This window comes from Crocodylus siamensis, chromosome 4 (assembly GCF_052110815.1).
Source record: "Crocodylus siamensis isolate JL-2025a chromosome 4, ASM5211081v1, whole genome shotgun sequence".
NCBI lineage: Eukaryota > Metazoa > Chordata > Crocodylia > Crocodylidae > Crocodylus > Crocodylus siamensis.
The window spans coordinates 107834081-107861301 of record NC_143398.1 but is presented as its reverse complement, the minus strand read 5'-3'; the positions used below and the strand labels follow the sequence as shown (position 1 = coordinate 107861301).

At 41.7% G+C, this 27221-nt stretch overlaps 1 protein-coding gene across 1 annotated transcript in view; it reads right to left on the bottom strand.

Moving 5' to 3' along the window:
* Positions 1-27221, bottom strand: part of PTN (pleiotrophin) — a 127159-nt gene that overhangs the window by 41864 nt on the left and 58074 nt on the right. Inside the window, exon 2 of the mRNA XM_090043317.1 lies at positions 864-973. Within this exon, the coding sequence (XP_089899443.1) occupies positions 864-973 (110 nt within the window). The remainder of the gene's footprint in view (positions 1-863; positions 974-27221) is intronic.

The window sequence follows — 27221 nt, the reverse complement described above, 5'->3', positions numbered from 1 at the left end:
CTGCTAATTTTAGCCCTTGGCCCTTACATAGTTCTGCATCTGCAATACTACTATCACTCCAGTGTGTTTCCTTCTCATAGAGCACTAATCATCTCACTATCTCAGATTCAACCTGAATACCTGCTTTCCAAATACTGTATTTTCACATATGCACCTGAAATACACCTTAAGTCTTGATCTGCAGAATTCCTTGCCATGCTTTTCTTAGCCACCCATATGCTTCTACCAATGTAACCGTGATGTCTATTACCCCCTTGTATTAATGTCTTATGACTCCTTCCTAAGCACAAGCTGTCAGTTGTGTCATTGTACAGGTTTGCACACTGGATGTCCTTAGGGGCTAAATGGTGAAAGTTTTGAAGCAGGGAAAATGTCAAGATAAAGCAGGTGGCATATTCAAAAATCATTTCCAAGTGAATCCATTTTAGATTCTCCTTCTCCCTTCTCTATCTTTATATGTAAGAAATTAATAACGCAGGAAATTTTCCTAGTAATAACCAGCACAAATATTTTTTCTGCCCTTCACTGTCATAGATGTACCTCTCACATGGGTTTTGCGTCAGCCTGAGTTGGACTTACAAGACCCAGAGGAATGTCACATCTGTCCAATGGACAGAAAAAGCAGCTGGTGTTCATGGTGACTCCCTCTTCATTTCATGCATTAGTTTTCTTCCAATTAATTGAGGGCAGCAGGGAGGAAACCCAACCATCCCATGGGTAAATTACAATGCAAAATGCTGATGAATACAATATCAAACACACCTAAGGCCAGATCTACAAAAGTATTTAAATACTAAGCTCCTTCTAGGGTGCTTAAACACCCACTGATAGTAAAAGAGACTCCTAAAGATTTCAGATCTTACCTGGTTTCTCTTTTTTGCCAGCCTCAGTAGTACTCACGGCTACTAGAACAAAAATGAATGCCAAGAGGGCAGCTGTGACCATTCGACGTTGTTGTTGTTGCTGCTGCATTCTGGAAAATAGAGAAAAAGAAGTATGATCAGGCTTTCAGGATTAGACTGCTTGGGAAAAGAACCCTAATTAAACAAAGTAAAAGCACAGGGCACGATCTAATGGGACTGTTATGGAAATGCAGTGAGATCAGACAATAGGAACAAAAACAGAGAGAACATAAGATTTGACTTGGCAGAGCAATTATAGAAGATCGGGGTTTAAAAACTTCTTTCCCAATGAAGTAACTCATTGATCATTTTCATCCTAATCCACTGCAATCCTGATGTTGCACTTTTGTTCTGCCATAGATAGGATAGTTATTGTACCATTACTGCACACTCGGCAGAAACTTGGGAGAGACTGCAGTCTACTGATTAAAGTATGGCACTCGAAGTCAAAATGCCTGCCTTCTGTTTTCAGGTCTGTCTGTGACTCATCATGCAAGACTGAGCAAATCACATACCACGTCTTGGTTTACTCATTGGTAGAAAGTGGGCAATGTTACTTATCTATATAACCAGGATTAAAGCTGGTGTTAAGTTTAATAGATAGTTGCAAGTGCTCCTTTAGAAACATGTTATATAGACAAAAAATAAAATCAACTAGGTCATCACTGACCTTACATCATTAAAGCGCCCTCTTCAGACACTTTCCCTTCCTCTCAAATTTGCTAAGATTCTTGGTGAACATACAACATTTTAAACACAGCACAATCAAAGAAGATCTACACCCTCAGGTAGTGACTATCACTAGGCATGCTCAGTGATGCATATAACTGATGAACCCATGATCTGAGTGTAGGCCCCATAATTCAAATACAGGAGAAGTAAAAACACATTTGCTCAGCGATTAAATGACAGTTGCTGGCCTGGAAAATGAAGCACCATAGAGCCTGTTTGTAGGTCTGATCTTCCAAATGCAAAATTTCCATGAAACTTTCCTGGGTAAGAGATATTTTATCTGGCCTGCCTCTACTTTGTGCTGCTGCAATTTAGGCATTTGCTACCTGTGAATTTGAAAAGTTCCAGCCACAAAGACAGAAATAAAATGCAACTGAGTTTATAATACAAAGATGCTAAAGAAAATCTGAGCTAATTTTTGCTAAACCAACCCAGCAATCTAGAGAAAAAGTAATTCTTACCATGAACAAAGACTGAAAAGTATCTGCAATTTTATTTGGCACTTAAGAGTGTCCCCTGCTGATACTTTCTTGGGAAAAAAACTCCATAACTGCTACTGACATGGACAACAGGAGGGAAATCCCAACATCAGAAACTATAAAACATCAAGGTTTAATATTGCCAGTGAAGCTAGACAAAACATTTGAATTGTTACCTGTTTAAATAATGTTAACTTGGAGACTATAAGTAGGGACCTATCTAAATCATTGTTGTGTGGATTTCACAGAAACTGGATGGGGCTGCCCACAAAATCCATGAAAAATAAAATAAAAATAGGTTTTTATTAAGTCTTCTCCTCCCTAGTGGGCCTCACATCCCACCCAAAGGAGGAAGACACCAGCTGGCTGGGCAGCACAAAGGGGGAAACAGACAAGGGTGGGGCCACCATAAAATGCCCATGAAATGGGCTCTTTTTGCGGAGAGAAAGCCAAGAAAATGACTTTGTCTCATCGCAAGTTAAGTAGGTCCCTAACTGTAAGATCTGGGATTGACATGTGCTTAGTTTACCTCAATAGAAAATTCAAGTTCCTATCATCAGAAGTACCTTCAGGGTTGTCAGGGGGCCTCTGGACTCATGGGACACATCTCCGCAAGCTGGAACATGCATTTCCCCAGGCACAAATAGCAGCAGCACTGCTACTGCACTGCTACTATGTGCTGCTGCTACTCGTCCCACGGGAATGCCCATACATGTGTGCTCTGGCACATAGCACGTTACCCCAGGTGGGATAAGGGAGGCTGGCCCCAGCAGCCTTACCTGGGGTCCTGGGGGCCTTTGGGGGCTGCAGCTGAGGCTACCTGGCAGCAGGGAGCCTGGCCAGCAGCCTGAGATGTTTTGAGCGACTCATGCTGCTATCACATGTGCCGCCCCACTTTTTTTAGGTGCGGGCTTTTTTGACACCGGGATTTCCTGGTGTCAAAAAAAAAAAAATGCCACACTGCTGAACACCTGCATGTGCAGCCTGCACCATTGCAGACAGGTCTGCAGCACCACATACTGCACATTCCTGCTCATCTGCACATGCACATGAAGAAGAAAACTCCCACCCAGGATGAGGGTGTTTTCTAAAATGTCTCCGTTCTGCATGTCACACAGTTTCTGGAGGCAAAACACCTGCCTTTCTAGCCAGGTTGTATTCTGATCTTGTTCATCATAACTAGACACCATCCTATCCTCTATCCCCTTGCACACCATCCTACCTGACAGTCTCACCACTGTTTTTGTGGTAGCCTTCTCTTTTGTACTTCCTGTCCTCTGGAACAGGCTCCCTCTCATGTATCACCTCACCTCAGTGAATTTTCATCCCATCTCAAAATATCACTTCAAAGCTGTTTTCGGTCTTGCAAATCAACTTATTTCCTCTCTCTACTATTAACTATATCTGGCAGAAAAGACCGAACTGCTCTAATAGGTGATCATGGGAATCATCTCAGCACTGGTGCATCCTTAAGTAGCACAGAGATGAATATGCCACTTAGGATGACCAATCAGGTACACCTGAATCCAATTCAGTGATCACTGGTTGCCACAATGGCTCTGTCGGATATTAACAACTGGTGCAAGCTTATACCTCGGGGCTTAATTGGGACAAAGTAAAACCAGAATATGGAAGCTTCGAAATGACTTAAAGCTACTTTCTGAATAGCTTTTAACTCCCTGTCAAAGTGGGGCCAAGTGTTCCTCAGCTGCAGCTGAGGATTGGGGCAAGTGTCTCTGAAAAGTTTGGAATACAATGTGCACAAAAATGCTATAAAACAGTTCTATCATATTGAGTACAAAGCAGGTCCAAATGCAAATCTTATTTTCCCAAGTACCAGGTCAGGGTAAAATGCATATGTCTGGAGTATGAAATGCTTCCAAACTTCTGTGAGCTGAAATCCTATGGACACTTGATCCAGAATTTACAGCTGGCACCGACTGCCAACACAAAACTGTAGCAGCACTGTAGGTTTACCAAGCTGTCTAAAGCAATGCCTAAGCCATAGTGTATGCCTCTCTCTATAGCAAAATCAGGTCATCTAGTAACTGCAGGGGTGGATCCACATGCAAGGGAAGGGAGGTTGCATTGGTACAGTTGTATGCCCCCTCCCTCCATTGATTCCTGTTCTACCCAAAATTTAAAACCAACTTCAGCAGTATTTCTATTCAGGCAGCAGTGAGGGAGTCCATTGATTTCATGATTCATTAAAACCTGCCTGATTCTTCCTAAACCCTTAATTCCACAGGTGTTAATGATTCTTTTTTTTTAATGGTCTTGATGTTCCACTGCTCAAGCAAACCTTTCTTGTGTAATTCTGCTGTCTGTTAGCTAGCTATCCCACCCTGATAACGTAGCTCCTATTCCACAGCCTCACAGACTATTGTTAACTCACTCCAATAAAGTTATATTTATTTTTGCATTAATCTTAAACTGACTAATACAGCCTTAGGCCCCCAGCATATTAGTAAAGTTTCTACTTTCTTTTCACCTGGAGAATAAGTGTGTTGTGTTATATGTGATGATGTAGCTCACCATCTGCACCCCATTTTCCAAATCCTAAATCTACTCATGCATACCTGAGGTGTTTTTTTACTGAAATGCAACAAACAAAGCTATGTCCTACAATCCAAAATGCTTTTCATTGCCTCTCACAAATATCAACTTCAGCTACAATTTACAGAAATGCCTTTGTATTCCATAGACTGGCAAGGGCAGGGGCTACCAGCAGACTGCAGACATTGTGCTACACTCTGGCACAGAAGTTTCTCAAGAAGGTAGGAAAATACAGAACAGACAGCAGTCATTGAAGTCAAAAGCACATGGCCTAATTCCTGCAGTTTTCCTTGTAAATATTTAATTTTTTTACCAAAAATAATAAACAAGCAAATAAAGGGACATAGAGGGGGGTTTTTGAAAATGGCACAATTCATTTATAATTCCTTCATTTTTCAAAAACTTCCCGTTTTGCAAATCTTTTGCCTTTTTCACTTCACACCATTCTAAAAACGTTTCCAATAAAGTCTTGGATTAAAATTATTGTCAAAAATGGTATTAATTCAAAATGAAATGAAATTTAAAAATTAGTCTGCTTCAAGTCTTGCAATAGGGAACAACTTCAATATTTTGGATTTTTTCCACAAGTCTTTTATTATCTTTTAATTTCTACGAACTTGAGGAAATAGGGTTAAGTGGCCAAACACTAAAGCTCTTACAAAGTTGATGCAAGGGTTGATACAAGGGCAGTTTCAGCACCACCTAAATGACTGGCAATGTCATGCACAATCCATGGGCAAAAAGGGAAAGCTGAAGATAAAAGGGAAGGAACTGAAAGACTTTGGAAAAGGGCAGTTTTAAGAAGGAAAAAAGCAGCAGTGAACGCACGAAAGAAACAGATAAAAGAGAATAGATAGAATAGTTTAAAGTGTGAGTTAGACTGAGATTGATAAAGACATAAAAGGAAAAAAGTCACAGCACTGCTAAAATGAAGAAGAAATTAAATAAAAATGAGAAGAGAGAGAAACAGTAAATGAAAGTAAAACAGAGAGAGAACACAGGGAAAATATGAAATGGACAGCAAGATTAAATGCAGCTATGGTGAAGTGCACTAGAGCAAGTGGCTTCTCCCAAAGAAGATGAGGTACAGGAATTATTGCAATCTAACGGGTCATTTCATTATCGATTTTCTCTCTGGTGGGGAGAGAAAAATAAAAGGAAAATAAAAAAGTGGGAGGCAATGAGACAATAGATCTAATCTCATGAGTTCATTTCTATGACAGATACTAGGAAGAGAACCTCCCAGGCAGAAACTGTACCATGTCAGTAGTTCCTAAAGGACCTTCTGGGTGCAGCTCAGTCTAACTCACCTCCTTTATCATCTTGCAATAGTCCCCAGCCCAGTCTTCCACTTTCTTCACCATATCACTCTTTCCCCCTGTGTGGGGCACAGCCTAGAGCACTGCAGGGAAGAGCACTTCAGAGGAATCTAAAATTCCCTGCAGTGCTCCATGTCAAAGAATCAGGTTACTTGGAGGGAAGATTTGCAGCTTTGTGTCAGACAAAGTCAGCTTGGGCTAAGTAAAAGTAAGGATATCTTGTGGAGGGATGGTTTACTCTGAAAAGACAAAGCCAAATAGATGGACACAAGAGCTTTTAAAGTCCATACGAGATATGAAAGGACTGAAGGAGAAACCTTGGGAAGCATGGAGGTATGTTGCTTGGCCCAAAATGGAACAAAGGGACCCCATTATTTCTGCCAGAAGATGCTCTTCTCATTTACAGGGCCAGACACAGTTTCTCTTCCCTCTCCTGTGATGTGGCAGGCAGCCATTGGTTGTCAAGGGGAGGTGCTGAGCAACAGCATCTAGCACGGATCTACTTCTGCTCAGAGCTGGCAGCAGAGATGTCTCTGCAGCTTCAGGGAAGGTGGTGTGAGGCAGATGCCTTAACACCTGGGCTGAGTCAAATACTTTGGCTTAAAAGTCACAGGGTGCAGCTAAAACAGCACACATACAATCAAAAATCACATTTCATAATGTGGTCATCAACAAAGACCACAAAGCAGAGCCTTGAGGCCAGCAAGTTGGATATAAAATTGAGCAAGGAAGTGGAGAGCTATGTGAAAAGGGGAGCATATTAAAAATGATTCAAATGAAAAAAAAATAAAGAGAACATTTCCTTAAACAATTCCCAATTAACATGCCCAATCTGGCTTCAATCATGTAAATAAACCAGAGTAATTAGTTTAGTTGTGGATAACAGTTCTTCTCGCCTATGATATTTGCATAACTGATTGCATGTTTGTCTTCAGCATCAAGCTGAGGCAGGCATACATGCAGTAGATATTTTCATACTTCTAGTTCCCTGGACATAATTAATAGTTTGAGTTGATAAGAGAGACCCAAGGGTGCTGATATTCTGCCATTAAATGCACAGCATAATTTAGGTTGACATAAAACTCAGAACTACAGCTGGTCAAAATATTTGACAGAAAAGTTTTCCATTGGAACACACTGGATTTTGATTTTTTGCTGTGTTTTTTTTAAGGAGCAAAGTGTTTTGTGTCAGCTTCAACAACATTCAACAACAACAAAAAGAAAAGAAAAAACCCCTTTCAATATAGTTCGTTTTGATAAGATCTAACTGATGCAAAACAAAACATTTCAACAAAACATTGACCAGTATCTCCCTATCAGGAGTGGTAATACATTATGCATGTTGTCATACGCCCCTTTTTATTTTATATTAGCCAGACTCCCTTAAAGATATATTCCATGATGCAATGCCACCTGACCAAGCTGCATGTGGGCCCACTTTCTGGGGCCTCCTTTTTGACTGGATATATATTCCAGTTTACCGCTAGGGCAAATCTTAGTTAAAATGTTTTATTTTGAACAGTGTGAGGGCTTGAGCACATCTTGAGAAATGTAGTCTTTGCCCATACCCCTCTACCAGAAAGAGACCTTAATCTCTGCAGTGATATATTTTTATTCTAAGCATTTACCTAACCACCCTGCACTTCTCCCTTATATATACATGTCCTCACTGTCTCTCTCTCACCCACACTTCTCTTTCCAAAGTGCAGAACAGGATGCTATGGACTCAATGATAGTTAAGAAACCATTTAACTGTACATCTAAATAGACAGATGCAGGTTAAAGCTTCTAAAAACAAGGAAAGGTTTTGGGTTTCTCAGTATCCAACTTGAGAGATTGTAAAAGAGCTTCATGTTCATGAAGTTTTGAACCTATGTCACTGGCAAATCAGGCCTCCTTAGTGAAAGAGGTTCAGTGGGAAGGCAGGATCTGCACTTACAGAAGTACTCTAGTACTGCACTGGCCCACCAGCATACAAAAGAAAGTTTTCTGCAATACTTACCTACACAGTGCTTGATTCCAGCCAAAGCTATCACTTACTCATTTGTCCACCCAACTGTTCTTCTCAATCTTATCACAAAAATACACCCCTCAATAAACAAACCTGAGCTTAAAAAATACTTTACTAAGAAAACACATGCCTTTGTCAAAATTAAAATGTCATTTGTTAATTTTCCAGACTAGAAGTATTTGGGGGAAAATTCCAAAAAACCTTAGCCAGAAGATTAAAGACTTTGTTCTGTCACTTTAAGAGTAGCATACTTTTCCTCCAGTCTGTAGTAAGCACAGAATAGGACCAGAGGCAAATATTGTTCTGTACAATGTCATTGTATAGATAGCCAGATTTCTATCACTGGCTTTCAAAATCCCTTCGAGGATATATTGTGTGATCCCCTTTGATCAATTCTCTTCTCTTGCACAGATGTGCTCACGCACTCACACACACTCCCATCTCTATCTACTTGGTTGGTGATGGTTGGAGTGACTCTTCGTGGTGGCTATCAAGTGATGATTAATGCTGACCTCTGCACCTGTCACCTTATATTAGCCTTCTCCTCCTACAAGCCCAGCTGGGGCTCTCCAAAACCAAAGCTGCATTTCAGTTCAATCTATTGTGTTTCTGGCTTCTTGGTTTAATAGCCTCTTTAATCCTTTTAGAGGAAGTTTGCTCCTGTTTCTTACCCTGACCAAATTGCTCACAGTTGCTGTAAATATAAATATTTAATAATCCATGTTGGGGTAGGGAGGAGTTTTATTTGTAAAGGGTGTCAAAGCAAGCAAGTAGTAATAGTTCTGACTTCTCTGTTTCCACAAAACCAGGAAATTCAATGGCAAAAACACAGAAGACCTGCTCTTTAATTCTCCATATATGACTGACGAAGTCAGAACCACTGTGTCAAATTCACTTCCCTTGTACCTCAGCTATTATCACTACCACCCTCCCTGTTAGCCCATTTGCCACAAAAGCACTTTCCTTCAACTTCTTAGGAATGAGACAGGTTCCCTACTCCAGAACTGCTAAATTTCCCATATCTCTTTCAAATCCCTACTTTATACTCCCTTTTGCTGAGACACCAACAGAACTCAGCCTGGTGGTAATGGCTAGGCAGATAACAAGCTATATGTACACAACTATTCTCCAAGAGAATATATTCACATTATGTTTATTTTCTATTCCTCCTCTTCAAGGTTGATCCATTGGTTTGTTTCACCTGCCTGCTCTTTCTCAAGATTAGCTGAGATTGTTAGGGCATGGATGCTTTTTTTCACTTCATGCTCATACAAGCCTTATCACAACAGTACCCAGATCCCAAAGCCAGACCCAGAATAATAAAAATCATTAATAAGCACCGTAATAACTGGGAGATAAATTAAGTCTTGGCATTGGCTTCAGCTGGAATTGTGCTTTATTCTTCCAGAGTTGAATTCAACCATCAAATGCAGGTACTAATGTAGGGGGGACCACAGTTCCCTTGCTCTACTGAAAGAAGAGAAACAGAGATCCCTTTCTTCCTTGCTGATGCAGAGACGACTCCCCTTTTTGTTCCAATTCACTTTAACTAGCCCTGCTAGTTAAATGATCATCAGTTAGATGATCTTAGAGTGGTTGTTATAACTTCCAACTGCTGATACTGTCAAAAAATAGCGTATTTCTATATTATATAAACAGTCCCAAGAACAATTGCTTCATTATGATGCACTGACACTGATTTAAGCAGCCCTCTCAGACAGAACATTTTTTGTAGCATAAACTGTTGCCCTGTAGGACCAGATGCCTCCTCATTCTCATTCAGCATTCATTTCTGCTCGCTTTCCGCACCAAAGGGAATCTCTCTTAACGGGGTGACATTGGGCAACTCACTGCACCATTTCATGCTTCAGTTCTTCCATTTCTGAAATGGGGGGGGAAGGGGGGATAATGATACTTGTCTCCTTGGTAAAGTGCTGTGAGATCTAGTGATGAAAAGCAATATTTAAGTGGTAAGTATGACTGTTAGTTATAGCAGTATTCCACACTAACCACTGAGCAGTTACCCACTGGTAGTCATTTTTAAGAGATGCTCTCCTGAGCTGAATTTAAATGATTAACATTGAAGTAAATGGGACCCCAATCCTGCCGTTTACTTTATTCACAAGGGGCGTCTTTACATGTGCTCGGGGGGGCACTTTAATTGGATCAGCTCTCAGGAGCCACTTTAATTAAAGCACCCACAGCATCTTGTGTATTCAGCACCCTGTGCTTCAAAATGGCACTGCAGGTGCCTTAACTAAAGCTCGTTTAACAAGCTTTAATTAAAGTACCCCCACTGCCATTTTGAAGCACAGAGATGCTGAATAGGGGTGACACAGAGACTGCAGGAGTGTGCTAATGTATATGTGTCCATGAATGTCTGTACCTATCAGGGACCCACAGTTAGGGCACGGGTGTCTGATTGCCCACAGACAACTGCAGGATCAAGGTAATACTCTGCCGTACAATACTAGTCCCACAACGCTGTCAGGTCATCTCAGCGAAGTTATACATATATATAAAAAAAAATAACAGGTTCCTGCTGTTTTGTTAGCCTGTCTCCCCTTTTATACTTCAATATCTATTAACTACTTGAATTTGCTATATATGAACTGCCTGTCAGTTCCAGATATTCTTTCCCTTAGAGTCTGAGAAATACTTCATGGTGCTAAAAAATATGGCCCTTTTCTTTTCTTGTCTTACTCATTAAATCTCCCAAGCTCCTTCCTTCCCACCCCCTCACTTGGCTCTCCAGGATATTCAATGTAGTCAGAAAGCTATTTAAGCTGAAAGAATGTGAACTTTCACCTATGCCCTCTATTAATCTTTGTGAAGGCATGTCAGCCCTGCCTATTTTTTTCCTGGAAATTGCCTCCATGCTTCAAATAAAATATCTCAGGGCACTGGCATGACCTATGTAGAAATGAAACAGAAAAAAAATTTAATTCAACCACAAATAAAAGTAGTGTGCAAATGAGCCTTCTTTCTATGGGACTGTAATGTCTTGCTCAGGTTTGTTTTTAAATCACTTTTCTGTAAGAGGAATTAGTGAACAAGGGACAGAACTTGTGTAGGAGGCTCTGTCCCCACTTGCCAATCAGACAACAAAGTCACACTACAATACATGTTCTGTCTGCCATGATGCTAACTGGACCATAGGTACCACGTGACGGCAAAAAAATGTGATGAACAACTAAGGACTTCCCACACATGTGGTCCATTAAGAGATCCTTGAGAAGTAGCAGCAACAAGGAACTGAGAGACTTTCTACCATTTACCTGTAGCTAATTGATGGATCTCTTACATTACATCAGAAGTTGTTCCACAAGAGGGTCCAACAGACTTCTATTTGATCTCCTGTAGCAGGGGGCTTGGTGCTCCTGCTACTTTAAGAGAAGGCAGACTGTATGAGAAGCAGCCTTCTGATGTAGCAGGGGACAGTTAGGAACCACATGACATAAAGGGGCTGGGCTAGGAGGATAGAAGCTGAGCAAGCAGTCTTAGCCCTGACAGCTGTGGAGAGAAGAGCACCTGAGCAGCGGGGCTGCAGCAAGACTCCTGCTTAATACAATTAACACCTGAGCAGGAGTAAGCAAGACCCTGTGAGGGGGCAAGAACCCAGGCCAGGGACCCGTAGCTTCCGAGGGGTGAGAACAAGCAGGGCCGGGAAGCCCATAGCCAAGGAGATCTCAACTGGCCTAGAAGTAGGGCTAGGGCCCAGGAATAGTGGGCCAAAGGTTAAGGAAGGGTCATAGCCAGCAACTGCTGGGGCCAAGGAGCCCAAGGATCTCAAATGACCTAGGAGCAGGCCCACAGCCCAGAGAGAGGGGTTAAAGGCTGAGAAGAGCCACAGCTGGAGACTGAGAGGGGCAGGGACACACAGCCCAGAGAAGGGTTGAGACAGGGCCAGGAGCCCAGTTCCACCAAGAGGTGGAAACAGGGTCAGGGATTCAGCGTTACATGCAAGAATAGCTGAGATGGGCAAAGGGCTTGGGAGTGGATGGAAGGAGACAGAGACCTGGGCCCAGGAGAGGCAGAGGATGCAAGCCTGACCTAGTGAGTGATCAGGCTTGGGTGATAAGGTGATATAAGGGGAGATGAAGAGGCCACATAATTAGTCCTTAACGCAATAAGCGGTGACATCTGGATTCATGAGTGGGAAATCTTGCCTGGGGAGACCTGGGTCAGCCTCCCTTCTTATAAAGACATAATTACAGCAAAGCATGGTAGGAAAGTTGAAGGGGAGAAGGGGAGATGGCCCCCAAAAAAACAGAGGTGACAGGAGCTAAGAGGGTTCCAGGGGCTTCATGGCCACCCCTGAGAAGGACTTGATTACATTTCCATTTGTTTTATCTTTGCTCATGCTGACCAGGCATTGAGGTTAGACCTCACTATGCATGCATGGTACAGCTAATTTGGGAGAGAGGGAAATCTGGTGGTCACACCAGACAACAAAGCTAACCTCTTTAACAATTTCTTTGCCTCCATCTTTTTGAGCAGGGACCAGGGCATCTCCCCCACTGGGATCCCTGACGGACCCAGGGTCTGCACTGGCCCAGGGTCAGTGAGGACCTAATCAGGGAACTTCTGGTGGGACTAGATATGTTCAAATCATCAGGTCATGACGATCTCCACCCCAGAGTGCTGAGGGAATTAGCAGAGATTGCAGGACCCCTGGCACCTCATGTCCTGGCCAGATGTAACTTGACTCTGATTACAGCCATAGTGTTGGTAGCTACAGAATTGCTTGTATTATTCTTTTCTGTCATCACTGTGTATCAATAAATTTGCCTATTATCAAATGGAAAGGTAGTGGTCGATCTGAGGGTTTTGGGTCCCCGCCGAAACAAGGCATCCAGTGCCAACAATCCCCTGTGGCAGGTTTTCAATGTGAAGAGTCCCATATGAGATCACTGTAACCCAGTCAGCAGCCTGAGGCTTCCCTCTGCTCATCTCTGTCTAGTATAATTAAGAGGAATGGGCTCTAGCTTCCATCCATGGTCCCCAGACTAACCTGGGGCTGTAACTTGGGCATTGCTCATCATCAGGTTTGTCAAATCTACACTCGCTAGTACTCAGCTAAATTCAGCTCTGGATATAGTACCCTGCCAGGTAAAGGAAGAGGTCCCTCATCAGTTAGTTTTATTAAGTTTCACCCACCGCTTTAACCATACTCTGGCATGTGTGTCTCATTGCTTCTAAGTCCACACCAATACCCTTTGCTGCCAGAGCTCAAAACCACGCTGCCAGCTCTAAGGCAGAATGCAGGGGACTCCAGAACATTTCTGGACCATCTATAGATCTAGCTGGAAAGATATCTGTGTTGTAATTACCCAAGATTGCTTCTTGTTTTATTATATGTAACTATTCATATTAAAGTAGTACTTACAGACTCTAAGTAAGATCACAGCCTCCCTGTGTGAAACAGCACAGAGAAGAGAACAGATGGTCCTTATCCTAAAGAGCTTATATTCTGAAGTGAAGAGTTAGAAGTATTATTTTCCCTGGTTTACAGCTGGGAAACTGAGGCACAACATAATAAGCGAATTGCCCAAGATCACACTGGAAGTACATAGCAGTCAAGAACTAAAACCAGACCTCTTCACTACTAGTCCTTCACTAGTCCAGAGACTATCCTATACAGGAAGTTCCATTTTTAAATAATGATCTACCAGGAGGAAAGCCATCTTAACAATTAGCTTCAGATCTATCATTTCTATTCCTAGTATTCATCTCACTTTTCCTGAACTTTGCACCTGCCTACAGGGAGGAAAATGTCAAAGCATGTAACAGTCACGTGGGCTTTCTGCAAGCATTGGTGTCATAGTTCCCAAACTGTTTGTAGTGGTGGCACCACCTCCAATTGGAAAACACTTTTGGCAGGCTTGTGACCCCAGATACCAGTATAAATTGAAGTGCTGTCCAGCTTTTGATCCCATTTATGACTGTTGTGACACCAGTTGACCTCAAGACCCCTAATTTCAGAACTGTTGCATCATTAAGTGAAAAATCTATGGCACATTTTATTCTGGAAGTCACATTCGATGACCATGTTAGCCCTTTTGACTTAAATCTATTGTTCTATATTGTTGAACTCCATAAAATCATACTGACTCTCTCAGTTCCAGAAGTAATATCACTGATCACTAGACATCCTGCTGGAGAATGTCACTGAAATTGCTGTAGCTAGAGCAATAAATGCAAGTGTCCATAACCAAGAGACATGTGTGTGTCTGGTATAGAAGTGCCACACTACAAGAAACTGCATAATGGCTTCCCTTCAGCCACACCACTGTTTAACAAATCTGCCATTTCCTTGTATCAGTTTCATTTATCCACAAACTCTAAGAATAAGTGTTTGTATTTTCATCATCCACTATTTTTTCTCTTATTGTCCCATCTGCTGAAACACTGTTGGAAGAAACTGAAAGAAAGAAAGAGAAGAAAATCCACATCCCTCACTAACTCAAATAACCTCTGGACTTTAATGTTCACCATCTCTTCCTGCTCTAATTATCTTTCCAAGTGTAATAAAAAACTCATCTTCCCTAACCCCAGAAGATTTCTCCCCACCCTTTTGGGTTCCTTGATCCTTGTATAAATAGACATTATTTTTAGATGGAATCTCTTAATGAGTCAATCTGCACCTTATGACTACCTGAGGTCAGAGTTCTCCCTTGATGCGTAAACAGCTTAATAATTAAACACGCATTCACTCATTCATTCTCTGTCTCCTATAGCACAATGAAGACTCACTAGAACATCCAAAGAAAAGTGAATACCCTTTGTGAGCCAGGCATATTCAACAAAGGACACATCTCAAGCTATCTCATTTTAAAAGTAGGGAGGGAAATAAACATCAACAGCTAACAAAGAGCAATGCAAATTCTGTAATGTAAAAACTGACATATTTGTTAAATTTAGGGCAGACCAAAACTTTGTAACAATTGTTAGAATGCTGTGGAATTTGTTTATATATTGTAATTTCCAGGGGGTTTGTGAAATTTTTATAAGTTTAATAAATTTTAAAAGGTTTTTATATTTTAATATTTATAAAATTTTTATATTTATGAAAAGATTTTTATATGCAGCAGGGCTAGATCCTGAATCCATCCTGAATCCAATAGCAAAAATCCCATTGACCTTAACAAAGCCAAGATTTTAACTGATGCTTCATGTTGATTTTTCAACAGTGAATGCAGCTTCCTATATTTGCCAAAAGTAAATGAGAAATATTAACCAACACAGGCCAGTTTGCATTTGCTGAAAGACACTTCCATGTAAAATGCCAAGCTAACAAGTTGAGGCAAAACAATGCAAGTGTTGTTCTTCTGGAGGCCCAATTTGAAACCCCTTTTAAAAAGCATGAATTTCCATACAAGTACCTAGCACTTCCTCAAAATCAGACTGTTCAAAAGCTTGGCACACAATTATTAAGATGTCTAATAAATTGCTTTAACATCTTGGAAGACAAAGCTGAAGAAATCATCACCAAGAGCGGTGGCTGGAAGTGTTCAGCTGGAATGGCAGTAGGTGTAAAGAATCCTTAGAAGTCCGGTATGGACAATTAAAAACTAACATTCATTAGATTTTTTTTTTTTAATTGTGAAGTTAGAATATTTTTCAAGTAAGTTATTTGGACTATTCCACTTAGACACCTTTGTCCTCAGGCTTAGAAAAAAAAAATCCTACTTCCACAGCACTTTCAGTTCCTGCCTTTCCAAGAGACTGAAACAGTCCCAAATGTTCTTGCTCTCCACAGGGCACTTAAACTTTTTGAGCTAGTCTTTCCACAGTGTAACAGAACCACAACCATTTCTGTAAATTGCACCATATCCACCTGTTGTTAGAATCAGGCATGCCCTGGATGGAGGGCATGCCTATGAGTATCCTCTATCTAAAGATACTCCATTGACAAAAAGCAGCTTTAGAGAAAGCTGTACATTCTAGTGAGAACAATTTAGAGGTACAGAAGCTTTAGACCTACAAGCTCTTAACATTCTCCGGTGTTTTGGGTTGCATTCCCAAATTAAAACATTTAAGGGCCAAAGCCTCAGCTGATGAAGTTCTACTGACAATGGAGATACACAGATTTCTACCTGCTGGAAACCTGGCCTATAGTCCTCAATCTGTAATTCTTTCACTGCTCTGGAGCTGTCACATCCTCCCGCTCTTCCACTATTACGTGTAGAAATTCAGTACTGTACTCCCTATTTGAAGAAAAAAAACTGGCAAAGAAAGAATGTGTGCTCTTGGCAGAGGTCTACCCTGGGATTATGCCAGCAAGCAATCATTTTCTGGTTGCCACAAGCATTCCATTATTTCAGCTGGGCCATTCAAGCCACTTCAGTTCAGGCTCTGTCAGTGTTTCCTTAATAAACCCCTATTATTTGGGGCTTAGACCTCAGCCATTAGAATTCCTGCTCAGCTGACTTGATATTCAAAAGCCAGCCCAAATGTTCTAAAAAAATTCACACATGTATGTTGTTGCAGAGTAACAATGGTAGCTTGTTGGCTCTGAGTTATATTTGCACTTTTAAAGAACTAAAAAAGAAAAGTTCAATATTTTAGGTTTGTTTTATAAACAACACACAGAAACTTTGGTTATTGTGGAAAAGAATTATAAGGGCGGTGTTTGGAGTGCGTGTTTCTACATGAGCCTCTGTGTGTGTACAGCGCAGACAGCTTTCATCTCGTCATGCTTTAAAAAAAAATTGCAGGCTTTTGGGGGCAGGTTCACACACACACACACACACACACACATTCACACTTTCTGCACAGACAGAACCAAGATGGCTGGCATGAATCATTATAATTCCATTGACTTCATACCTGTAACGTATTATCTGGATCCAATATCTAAGTACAAAACCTTCCATAATACTGAAGTATCATGATGAGCAGACCTGGCTTTAGAATATGTGGTGTCCTACACACAAGTCTGTTACTATAAAGCATGGCTTAGCCAGTCTATCAAAAATAAGAGTAGGCCCATACTACAGTATTACATTTTGGTTTAAAAAAAAAGCCCCCAACTACAAACACTGAAGATTTATCCCCCTTCCACTCAGCAGCTTTTCACTACCTATGCAGATAAAGTTTAAGTTCCAACAGTTCTGGCTGCCTCTGTTGTCCCTAGACTTGATTCTCCCCTCCAATATATTGCATACAGACAGCTGTGCAATGCAAAGTTGGCATAAATAGGTTAGTAATCCTTAGAACCAGCGAACTGCTTCCACTCTGCTCCTCTACAGCAATTCTTCCCTGGTGCAAATTTAAATTCGATTGACTTTATACTGCTGACAGAGGCCACCAGTGTAAACTCCAAACAGAACTTTGCTAACCTGAGAAGGGCAGCAGTGAAAAAATGAGCTGTTCTCTACTTATTGTCTATCCCCTTATTAACTTTCCTGAGGTAAACATGACGTAAATGGCTCGTTTAAACTAAAGTACTGGGGAAACCATAAGGCCCCCATTCCATAACCACATCCAGTAATTTCATGCTCTACCCTTGCCCATTTGGTGATGCCCAGTGGTGCGACTTGTCCTTTTCCATGCTTTCTTTCCTTTTACTGTCTTGGTTTAGGATTACTGCCTGGAATGAAGACCATGAAAAATGTTTGCCGTCCATAATAAAGAGGACTGACTTCATAGAGCATGTTAGCTGGGTGAAACATGAGTTCTACCAAGGACTTGTGAAAAAAGAGATAGTGGAGTTGCAGAGCGAAAGTGGCTAGAGCAAAGCAGATTATTTCCCATTTGCCACTGGATGTCAGATGGTCCCACTGCAGGCAGTATTACAGTATTCTAGCACTACACTGATATAGTTTAAAGGAAACTATAGAGACAAAATTTGCTCTGTAAGAAATATTTAGTATTCACCTAAGGACTGGTGCATATTTTTCTTCGCAAAAAGCCAGCTGAAACCCTTTTACTCTTGAGCTATTCTCCAAATTCCCTAACCAGCAATGACAAGAGCAGCAGGCCAGGGACTTCATTACCACCCTTGAACTGCAGCTAAAATTACAAGGGAATGAGCAAAAGAAAGATGAGATGTGGCTGCAAGGCCTCTTCCACTGACTCCTTTCATTACCCAAAAAGAACCTTTGTCTGTTTTAAAAATTACTGGCAAAATCAGGAGAGTGTAATTTAATTCATTATATCAGAATTACCCATGAAACTGAGGCTGAGATGCCAGAAGATAAAACCTGTCAGATATGCCCCTGGGTTTTTAGTTGCTTAAACAAAATCGGGCCATCAGATTTTGAAGTCTCCACACTGGGCAAGATGCCATTCACGAGAGTAGATGTTAGGGCATGAATTGCTTGCATCTGTAAATGGTTGCTTCCCCTTACTGTACACACAAATCTTCCACTGCAGGTATTAGCATACAATTTTATAGGCAAAAACCTTGAGAAACATCACAGACATTCCTGCAATGCACAATTTGTGTAGAATGTGAATCGAATTAAAAGATTTACCGTGAGTTTATGTATTTCTCCTACTTAATCTGATGATTTTGCTGTCTGTTTTGTAAATATTACAAGCAAAAAATATTTAAAAATCCTTTCTAAAACTACACTAACTAAAACGCCCATCTGACAATGATAAAAAGAAAAAAGAAAAGAGAGACAGCTGAGAGATTTATGACTTCTGATAAATTCACTGGAAAGCTACAACTCTGCTCTGCGCTACATACAAAATTTTACATGTGGTTCAAAGAGACAGTAGACAGGTCAGCTGATCATTGTCAGCCGCATGTCTACCACCAATTTCTGAGGTTTCCCCGTACGAATCACAACTGTATAGTGAAATTCCAAACACAGGGCCAATGTAACCCACCACGAATTAAATATGCAGTTACTCCTTAGGACAGTAGATTGCTTAAAGATTGATGTGATATTCTAATTAGTGGTATCTGTAAAGGTGCAGTACTGCATTGCCCCCTGCTGGAATGTGAGCAGCCTACCATGCAAGAGTTCCCTCTGGCCATGCTGTAAGGCATGAATTTTAAAAATCACTGTACTGATCTTATAAATGGCATGTGTTAGCGCAATATAGAAAGAAAATAAAGGGGGATAAAAACAAGTAAATTAACACACACAACTTAACCCTTATATGTTCATAGGACTAGCATTTGTCTGCACAGAACTCCGAGTATTTAACCATTGGAAAGATAACAAACAAAGGCTACTTAGTCTAAAATGTTTTTCACCTTCAGCAGATTGAATTTTATTAGTAGATATTAAGAATCATGAACCAAAAAGACGACAAAGCCAGAAGGGAAATACCGAGTGTCCAAACGAGGGGCTAACATAAGAGGGATGGGGGTGAGGAGGGGAACGCAACTAGGTTACCGGAAATACAATGTTAGCCAGCTAAGCCCAGGATCTAAACACTGTATAAAACCAGCCCAAGTTCAGATTCAATAAACACCACTGGAGAGAAAGACTTGAGTTTCTCAAGCCAAAGTCTTACATCTGAATACCATTTCAGTCAAAGCAGAAGAGTGGTTTCAGTTCCTGGGACTTCATCAGTTCATCAGTAGATGCATGTATATTGTTAAATAACTCTTTATCAGCTTGTGCCATTGGAAGAGACTATCCATGGGAAGCAGTTTTCCTTTGGCTCCGGCAGTAAAGAACTCCTCCTAATGATACTTCCAACCTCTAGAAAGGGAATATAGAAACTACTGTATGACATACTTGAGGAGGGATGTGTCACTAATGATAGATCCAAAGGAAAAGGGAAAGAACAAGTTGCTTTTACTGCTCTTGCTGACACTGAGGCATAGGAAATCAAAATATTTTCCCTCAAACTGCCACCCCCTTGGTTGCCCGGGATTAGTTGATTCTAAGCACATCAGCATGTAAAATAACACACATTTAATTTTCATACTTCGGCTGTTTGTGTGTTGCTAGTTATGTAAAATAAATGACAGTGGGGCACTTTGTATCTTGCACAAAGTGGGACAACAGCCTGAGAATCAGGATGTCTGATAATTCAGTCTAATACAGAAAACTTGGCAAGCTTAGAGAATCCCGCTTGAGAAAGAAAATCCTTGTTTTTTCTATTAATCTTTGATTCACATTACGGCCCAGTCCATTATCTATAACCCCAAATTACATGATCTTTTTTTGCCTTTTTATATTACTAATCCCACCGTTTTCCTTTCCATCAGTACATCCTACTCCCATAATTCACCCTCACATTAACACACATACCAAGTTACACTGCCCTTTCCCATTCACATGCATGCATTCTCTCTTCACATGAAGTAGTCCGTAAGAGTACATACCTTTTCATTAATTTTAGACTTCAATTTTTTCTACGTATATATCCATCCCATACTCACCACTGTGGAAGCACAATCTTCTCAATGTTATTAATTCAAATTTCAACTTCTCTGCTTTCCCCCTTTCTCCCTGGATGGGAATTTCTGTACTGTTCTCTCTAAAGCTCTCACCCTCTATTCTGCTTCTTACTGCAAGATATTCTGTGATTCTTGGAGGAGGCTGTGTTCTAAAAATAAATGCCATGATTTGTTTTCACTTATGTTTGATCTAATTAAATTTTGTCATCGTGCCAAACAACAGTGTAATTTCCAAAATGTCAAAGTAGGGTTTCTTCTTTTCCTTTTCCTTCCTTTTCTTCAAATAAACAAACCAAGAGCAATAGCTTGGTATTAATAAGAAAATGATTAGTATAACCCAAGTGCCATTAAAATAACTACAAATTAAAGAGGTCTGAAACACAGAATTGCTTAATCTCAGGTTAAAAAAAAACTGAAGAAGTGAGATGACAAAAAACAGGCAGTTTTCAAACCTTGTTGCGCAGGCAGATGTCTTATTACAACATACTTTGTTTCAACACTCTGCAAAACATTTTGCTTTCAGCAACAAGGAACTTTTTTTTTGGCAGAATTGTTTCCATCAAACTCTTATAGCCTCTCCTGAGTAAAAACTGTTTTATCCCACAATGCAAGGATGCCCTAGTCCAGGGGTAGCCAGTCTGTGGCACAGGCAGCTTGTGTGTGGCACACAGCAGACTGGAGAGAGAGTAGACAGCACTGTGCCAATTAAGGCCAGGAGCAGAAAGCAGAGCAGCAGATCAGACCAGAAACACCAGATATAATGTTTACTCAATGCCACTGGGTCCCAGGGATGGGGTGCTCACTCAGACCTCCATACCTTTGGGGTTCTGTCCTCGAATCAGCAGTCAGCAAAAACCGGAGGGGTGGTAACCAGCTTTATCTTTATTAGGAACAGGATTCACCAACTCACATGCTCACAGCTTGCAGGGACAGCAACAACCTACCACCACAAACCACACTCACAGGGCATCAGGGGGGCAGACTGGGCCGTCCCACTGTTGGCCCCTTAAAGGTACATTCCATATACCACATCCCCCTTCTTTACTCTGGGAGCTCCCTCTTAAATAGTTGGATGTTCATCAGGTGCTACTTTAACTCAGAACAGTTCAGGATCGTGGAGCCAGAGGTTGCTAGCACTTGCCTCACCAGTGGAGTCTAGCCTTTACTGTTATCCCATTATATAGTCCTTGTACTCCACAGACAATCTCACCACACGTCCACCTTAGTTTGCATGGTGTCATCAGGTTCCTCTGGGGGTACTGGTGGATTCTCTGCAATGTGATGAAACTCTTGTTCATGGTGGTCTGCTTCTTCTTCTGTAGTTTGTTTTGCTGCCATCTCTTGAGGTACATCAACATGTTCTGCTGGTACTGACGAATAATCCTTCCTTTTAAGTGTTCCTCCTGTAGACATTACTGCTGGGACGGGTTTACCACACAGGAGTGCATTTCGTCCCTTTTTTGCCATGAGAGACACTGGTGTCCAACCTGTACTTATTTGCATCCTTACTTTCTCCCCCTCTCATAGAGGTGGCAAGAACGCAGCCGTGCAGTCACAGTGCTTCTTTTGGCACTTTTGAAGGTTCTGCAACTTGTGGGAGGCATTCGATGGTAGTCTAGGAGTTAGCACCACCACTGTAGCAGGGGGGGTACTGCGCAAAAGTCTCCCCATCAGAAGCTGCACTGGAGCATACTCAAGACTGGTAATGGGCGTGTTCCTCAGATCAAGTAAAGCCAGATATAGATCAGAGCCATCCTGCAAAGTCTTCTTAAGCATTGATTTGATGTTCTGAACTGTGCATTCAGCCTGACCACTGGATTGTGGGTAACCTGGGCTAGAATAGGTGATGGTTATGCTCCAGTCAGTCGCAAATTATTTCCTCATGTGACTTGCAAATGGCACATGATTGCAGACAATTTCTTTAGGTATGCCATGGTGAGCAAACACAGACATCATTTTGGCGATTACCATGACACTTGTCTTATCTGGCAGGTGAAAAACTTCAGGGTACATGGAGTAATAGTCAACTATAATCAAATAAGATTGTTCCCATAGGTCAAAAATGTCCACTGCCAGTTTTAGCCAACGCAAGTCTGGGACCTCATGTGAAATCATGGGCTCTTTTTTAATTACTGGGTAGGAGCTCTTGACAAGGTGCACAATTCGCAATCCATTGCTCAATGTGGGCATTCATTTTAGACAGATACATGATTTGTCAAGCTCGTGCTTTTGACCTTTGTATGCCTTGATGAGGCAAGTGAAACAATGTCAACATCTTGGTCCTCGCGCCACTTGGAATGATTATTTTCAGCCCAATCATAAGCAAATCATCCTGAATCTGGATTTGGTCTCTGAGAAACCAGTAGGGCTTAAGTTCAGGTTTAACTTGTTTTTGCCTTCTCGGCCTACCATTACGATGCTGCACTCTAAGGGCTTGTAGGTCCTTGTCAGACTTCGTGTACTCCTGTAACTGCTGAAGTAACCAGTTACTCAGTGGCTTTGTTTCCATCAGACTGTGAATCACCTTTTCTAAGTGGAAAAACTCATGTTCAGGAGGAGGAGTAAGCATTGTGGCTCTAGAAAGTGTCAGCCACTAACATATCTTTGCCTTTGGTATAGTGAATCTGGATGTCATAATTTTGGAGTTATAACAGCATCCTCTGTAGCCATGCCTGAGCCTTTCCTATGGGCTTTGCAAAAATCGCTTCCAGGGGTTTGTGGTCTGACTGGACCCATACTTGGGTGGCATACACATATTGGTGGAACTTCGTCGTGACAAAGACAATTGCCAGAAGTTTTTTTTCTATCTGCACATAATTTCTCTCGGATTGTGTTATAGCCCTCAAAGTATATGCAATTGGTTGATTCTGCTGAAACAGACACGATCCAAAGCTGTCTTTGGATGTGTTGGCTTGGATTTCCAGCTGCTCTGCTGGGTTGAAGTATCTGAACACAAGTATCATGTGATGGTTTGCTTGAGCTTATCCAGGGCTGGCTGATGCTCAGGTCCCCATTGTCAGATAACATCATTCCTGAGAAGCACTCTCAGCAGGGCCATCAGCCTTGACTCATGTGGAATGAACTGAGCCAAGTACTGAATGGTTCTGAGGAGTCTCTGGAGGTCTTTTTTGTCTGTTGGAGGGGAAATCCTGTTAATGGCTTCTACTTTGTTATCATCTGGTTTGACACCATCTTTTGAGAAGATATGGCCCATATACTGTCAACTAAAAACTGTATTTTGCCCTCATTAAACTTTACTCCTTTCAGGCGTGTTCTCTCCAGGATTTGTTTCAGGATAGTGTCATGCTCCTTTTTGGTAGCCGTTGCAATAAGCATGTCACCCATGATTATGTGGATTCCTGGAATGTCACCAAAGTAATCATAATTCTTGTTGGAATACTTCACTAGCCAACTTACCACCAAAGGGAAGGTGATTGAAGTGGTACCATCCCCATGGGGTGTTAAAGGTATACAGCTCTACCAATTTCTTGTCCAATTTGACTTGCCAGTAGCCGTCCTTTTCATCAAGAATGGTGAACAGCTTTTCACCTGGCAAGCTCTTCTGCACATCTTCTACAGTGGGAATCTAAATGCTGCCTCAGCACTGCCTTTTTGAGGTCTCATGGGTCTAGACAAAGTCGTAGCAAACCGTTCTTCTTTTGTGTGATCACAAGGGCTTAGCCACCTTCGTAATGACTCCCATAGCTTCCAGGGTTTCGAGGGCAGGCTTCAACTTGCCTAAGGTTGCATAGGGAATCTTTCTACACCCATGCACAACTGGTGGTACTGCTAGGTCAACAAAAATGTGGAAGGTACCAGGAAATTGGCCCAAACCTTCAAAAACATCCAGGTAGTTTGAGAAGGTCCGTTTTGCCTGCAAGTGCTGTCAGAGCCATTCCATGGACTCATCTGATAAGGTCTAAGGTGATGCACACCACCCTACCAACTATCGGTGGGTCACAATTGTCTATTGTATAAAAAGTTAAATCACATTCATTAGCACCAGATTTGCAGTGTGTAATGATTGCACCTTGTGGTTTGATGCATGCACCACCAAATGCAACCAATGTAACATGAGCTGGATGGAGTCTTGCGTACTTTGCCTTGCAAAGCCTTTGCTACATCTGCTGAAATAGCCTTGCTTCTGCTCCAGTATCTAACTAAAATCAACTGGCAAGTCAGCAATCATGATTATGCTAGACCAGGCATTCTGGCTGTCAAAGGTCTGTGAATACTGTCTTGCAGACACTGTGCCAATATATAGGCTACTGACTCCTTTTGCAGACTTTGGAGCTTCTCCCTTTGAGATGCACATTTTTCCAAAGTGGTTCATTTCAGAGCATTTGTAACAAGTTTTTCCAAAAGCTGGGCAGGACAGAGGCTTGTGTGTGTTTCCACACCTTTTGTAGGCTCTGCCTTTGTTAGCTTGATTGCAGTCCTGTGGAACAAACTTCATTGATGCCTTGCTTTGCTTTTGCAAAGTGCTGTGGCAGTTTTACTGTTACTCAGTTGCATGCAAGCTTGCTTTTGCAGAAATAACTCAGGCCCAAGCACTTGTGAGTGCCTTTGCTCTGCAGATATCCACAGCCTGTGCTAGGGTGAGGGAGAGATTTTCCAGAAGCTTTTCTTTGAGTCTGCAGTCAGCTATGCTGAAGCATGGGCAACCGGTGCCTCCTGAGTCTGGCAGGGCACAAGATGGCTGATGGGGCTGGGGGGTGTCCCCCAGCAGCCAATCACCGAGCCAGCAGCGAAACTGGAAGTACACTTCCTGGAACCAGAGCTTCCAGGGGGGTAAATGGCCAACCTCAGGGGGTGCACGAGCACCCATATGCCCCTCCTACGCATCGCCAATATGCTGAAGACAATTTTGTCCCTCAACATAACATCCTCAGCACGTCCAAATTCACAACTCTGTGCTCTGCTTCTGAGTTCTGTAACAAAATCATATGCCTCCAACCTCATTTTATCTAAGTTGCCAGAACTGATACCTTTCAAAGACAGGGTTTTTTCTGGGTGAGCAGTAGCTCTTGAATGCTGCAACCACCTCTGTAAGGGTTTTGTTACTAGGGTCTGCAAACACCGCTTGCATGTTATTGTAAATTTCTCGGGCTTTATCCTGAATGCAATGAAGCATGACTGCAATTTTATAATTGCCTCTTCCTCAGCCTTTTTGACTGCAAGGTATAATCAAAGCTTTTGTTCCCATCTCCTCCAGTTCTCCCCAAGATTTCCAATAAAGGACAATGATAGTGGAGGTTGGGAATGGTCTATTTTTTTTTCTCTTGTGACTGGTGACTCCTCCAAGAGACAGGTCACTTCTGACACCATATAACGTTTACTCGATGCCATTGGGTCCCAGGGATGGGGTGCTCATTCAGACCTCCATACCTTTGGGGTTCTGTCCAAATCAGCAGTCAGCAAAGACCAGAGGGGTGGTAACCAGCTTTATCTTTATTAGGAACAGGATTCACCAACTCACATGCTCAGAGCTTGCAGGGACAACAACAACCCACCACCACAAACCACACTCACAGAGCATCAGCGGGGCAGACTGGGCCATCCCACGATTGGCCCCTTAAAGGTACATTTCATATACTGCACCAGACAGGAAGGAGGAAGCAGAGGAGCAAATCAGGCTCAGAGGAGCAAATCAGAAAGCTGAGCAGAAAAAAGGGATCAGAGTGGCATTCAGGGATGGTATGGAGCCAATTTTTGGTACACCTGTCAAATAAGTTGGCTCCCACTGCTCTAATCCAAACCCCTGCAGTAATAATTTGTAGCTCCCTATCACCACGTTTTCAAACATGTTTCCTAAAATTAGGCTCCTAAAGCCATATTTAGGCACCTGAACACACTTATTTAGGATTCTTACTAGTTTTGGAAAATGTTGAAATCTTGAGTACGTTGTTAACTAATCCTCTTTATCCCCAATCGAGTACATAGCTTTTGACAGCATAACAGTCAATGGTTCCATCTTTGAGCCATTTCACATCCAATGTTTTCAATCAGTCATTGCATTTCAACACCTTGTTGAATGCCATGTTTTACGAATCAATGCTCCTGTTTTGTTCTCTCATCTTATTGGATATTGCTGTTATCTATGTTCTCTGGAGTCTGAATCTGCTTAGGATCCCACACCTTCCAGGGTCCATGGCTACAGCATAGCTAACCAGGCTGCCTACCCTGGAACCAGGACTACATTCCCATTCTGAGACAATTCTGAATTGAAATAAGATGAAGGTTTGAAGGACTCAATTAAATGGAATTGCCTTTCTTTACACAGCTGTCTTTACAACCTGAAATCAGAGTACACCTTTATGCCATCCCACCCAATTGATACAGAAACCCAGAGCTCTTCAACAATGCCTCAGTACTGAGATTTTACACCAATCCAAACGCAGGCTAGGGTCTGAGAGGCACAGCCACCCCCTTGAGTTTGATTATCTACTGCATTATACACATCCATGTAGCAGATCTGCACCCAGAAACCTGTCTATAACATCACTCCCAACTATATAACTGGTCCAGTAAAATATATTCCAAAAAAAAATCCTCGTCACCCAGGCATTTTACATAGATATGTTTGAGTACACATAATATAGAGTAGTGGGAACAGAGATCCTTAAAGTACTATCACCCTGTTGTGATGATGGTAAAACAATGGAAAAGTTTGAGATTTCTTCAGAATTTGGTAAGGGTTAGTGTCTTCAGCAGTCACTATGGCCAATGATCTTTAAGATGATCTTCCAAACTTGAGATTTATGAAGCTATTTAGATGTTCACATTTCCCCTTAGCCTTCACCACAGCCGCACTTGAATGTCTGAGACACAAGGGGCAGAAATGCACCT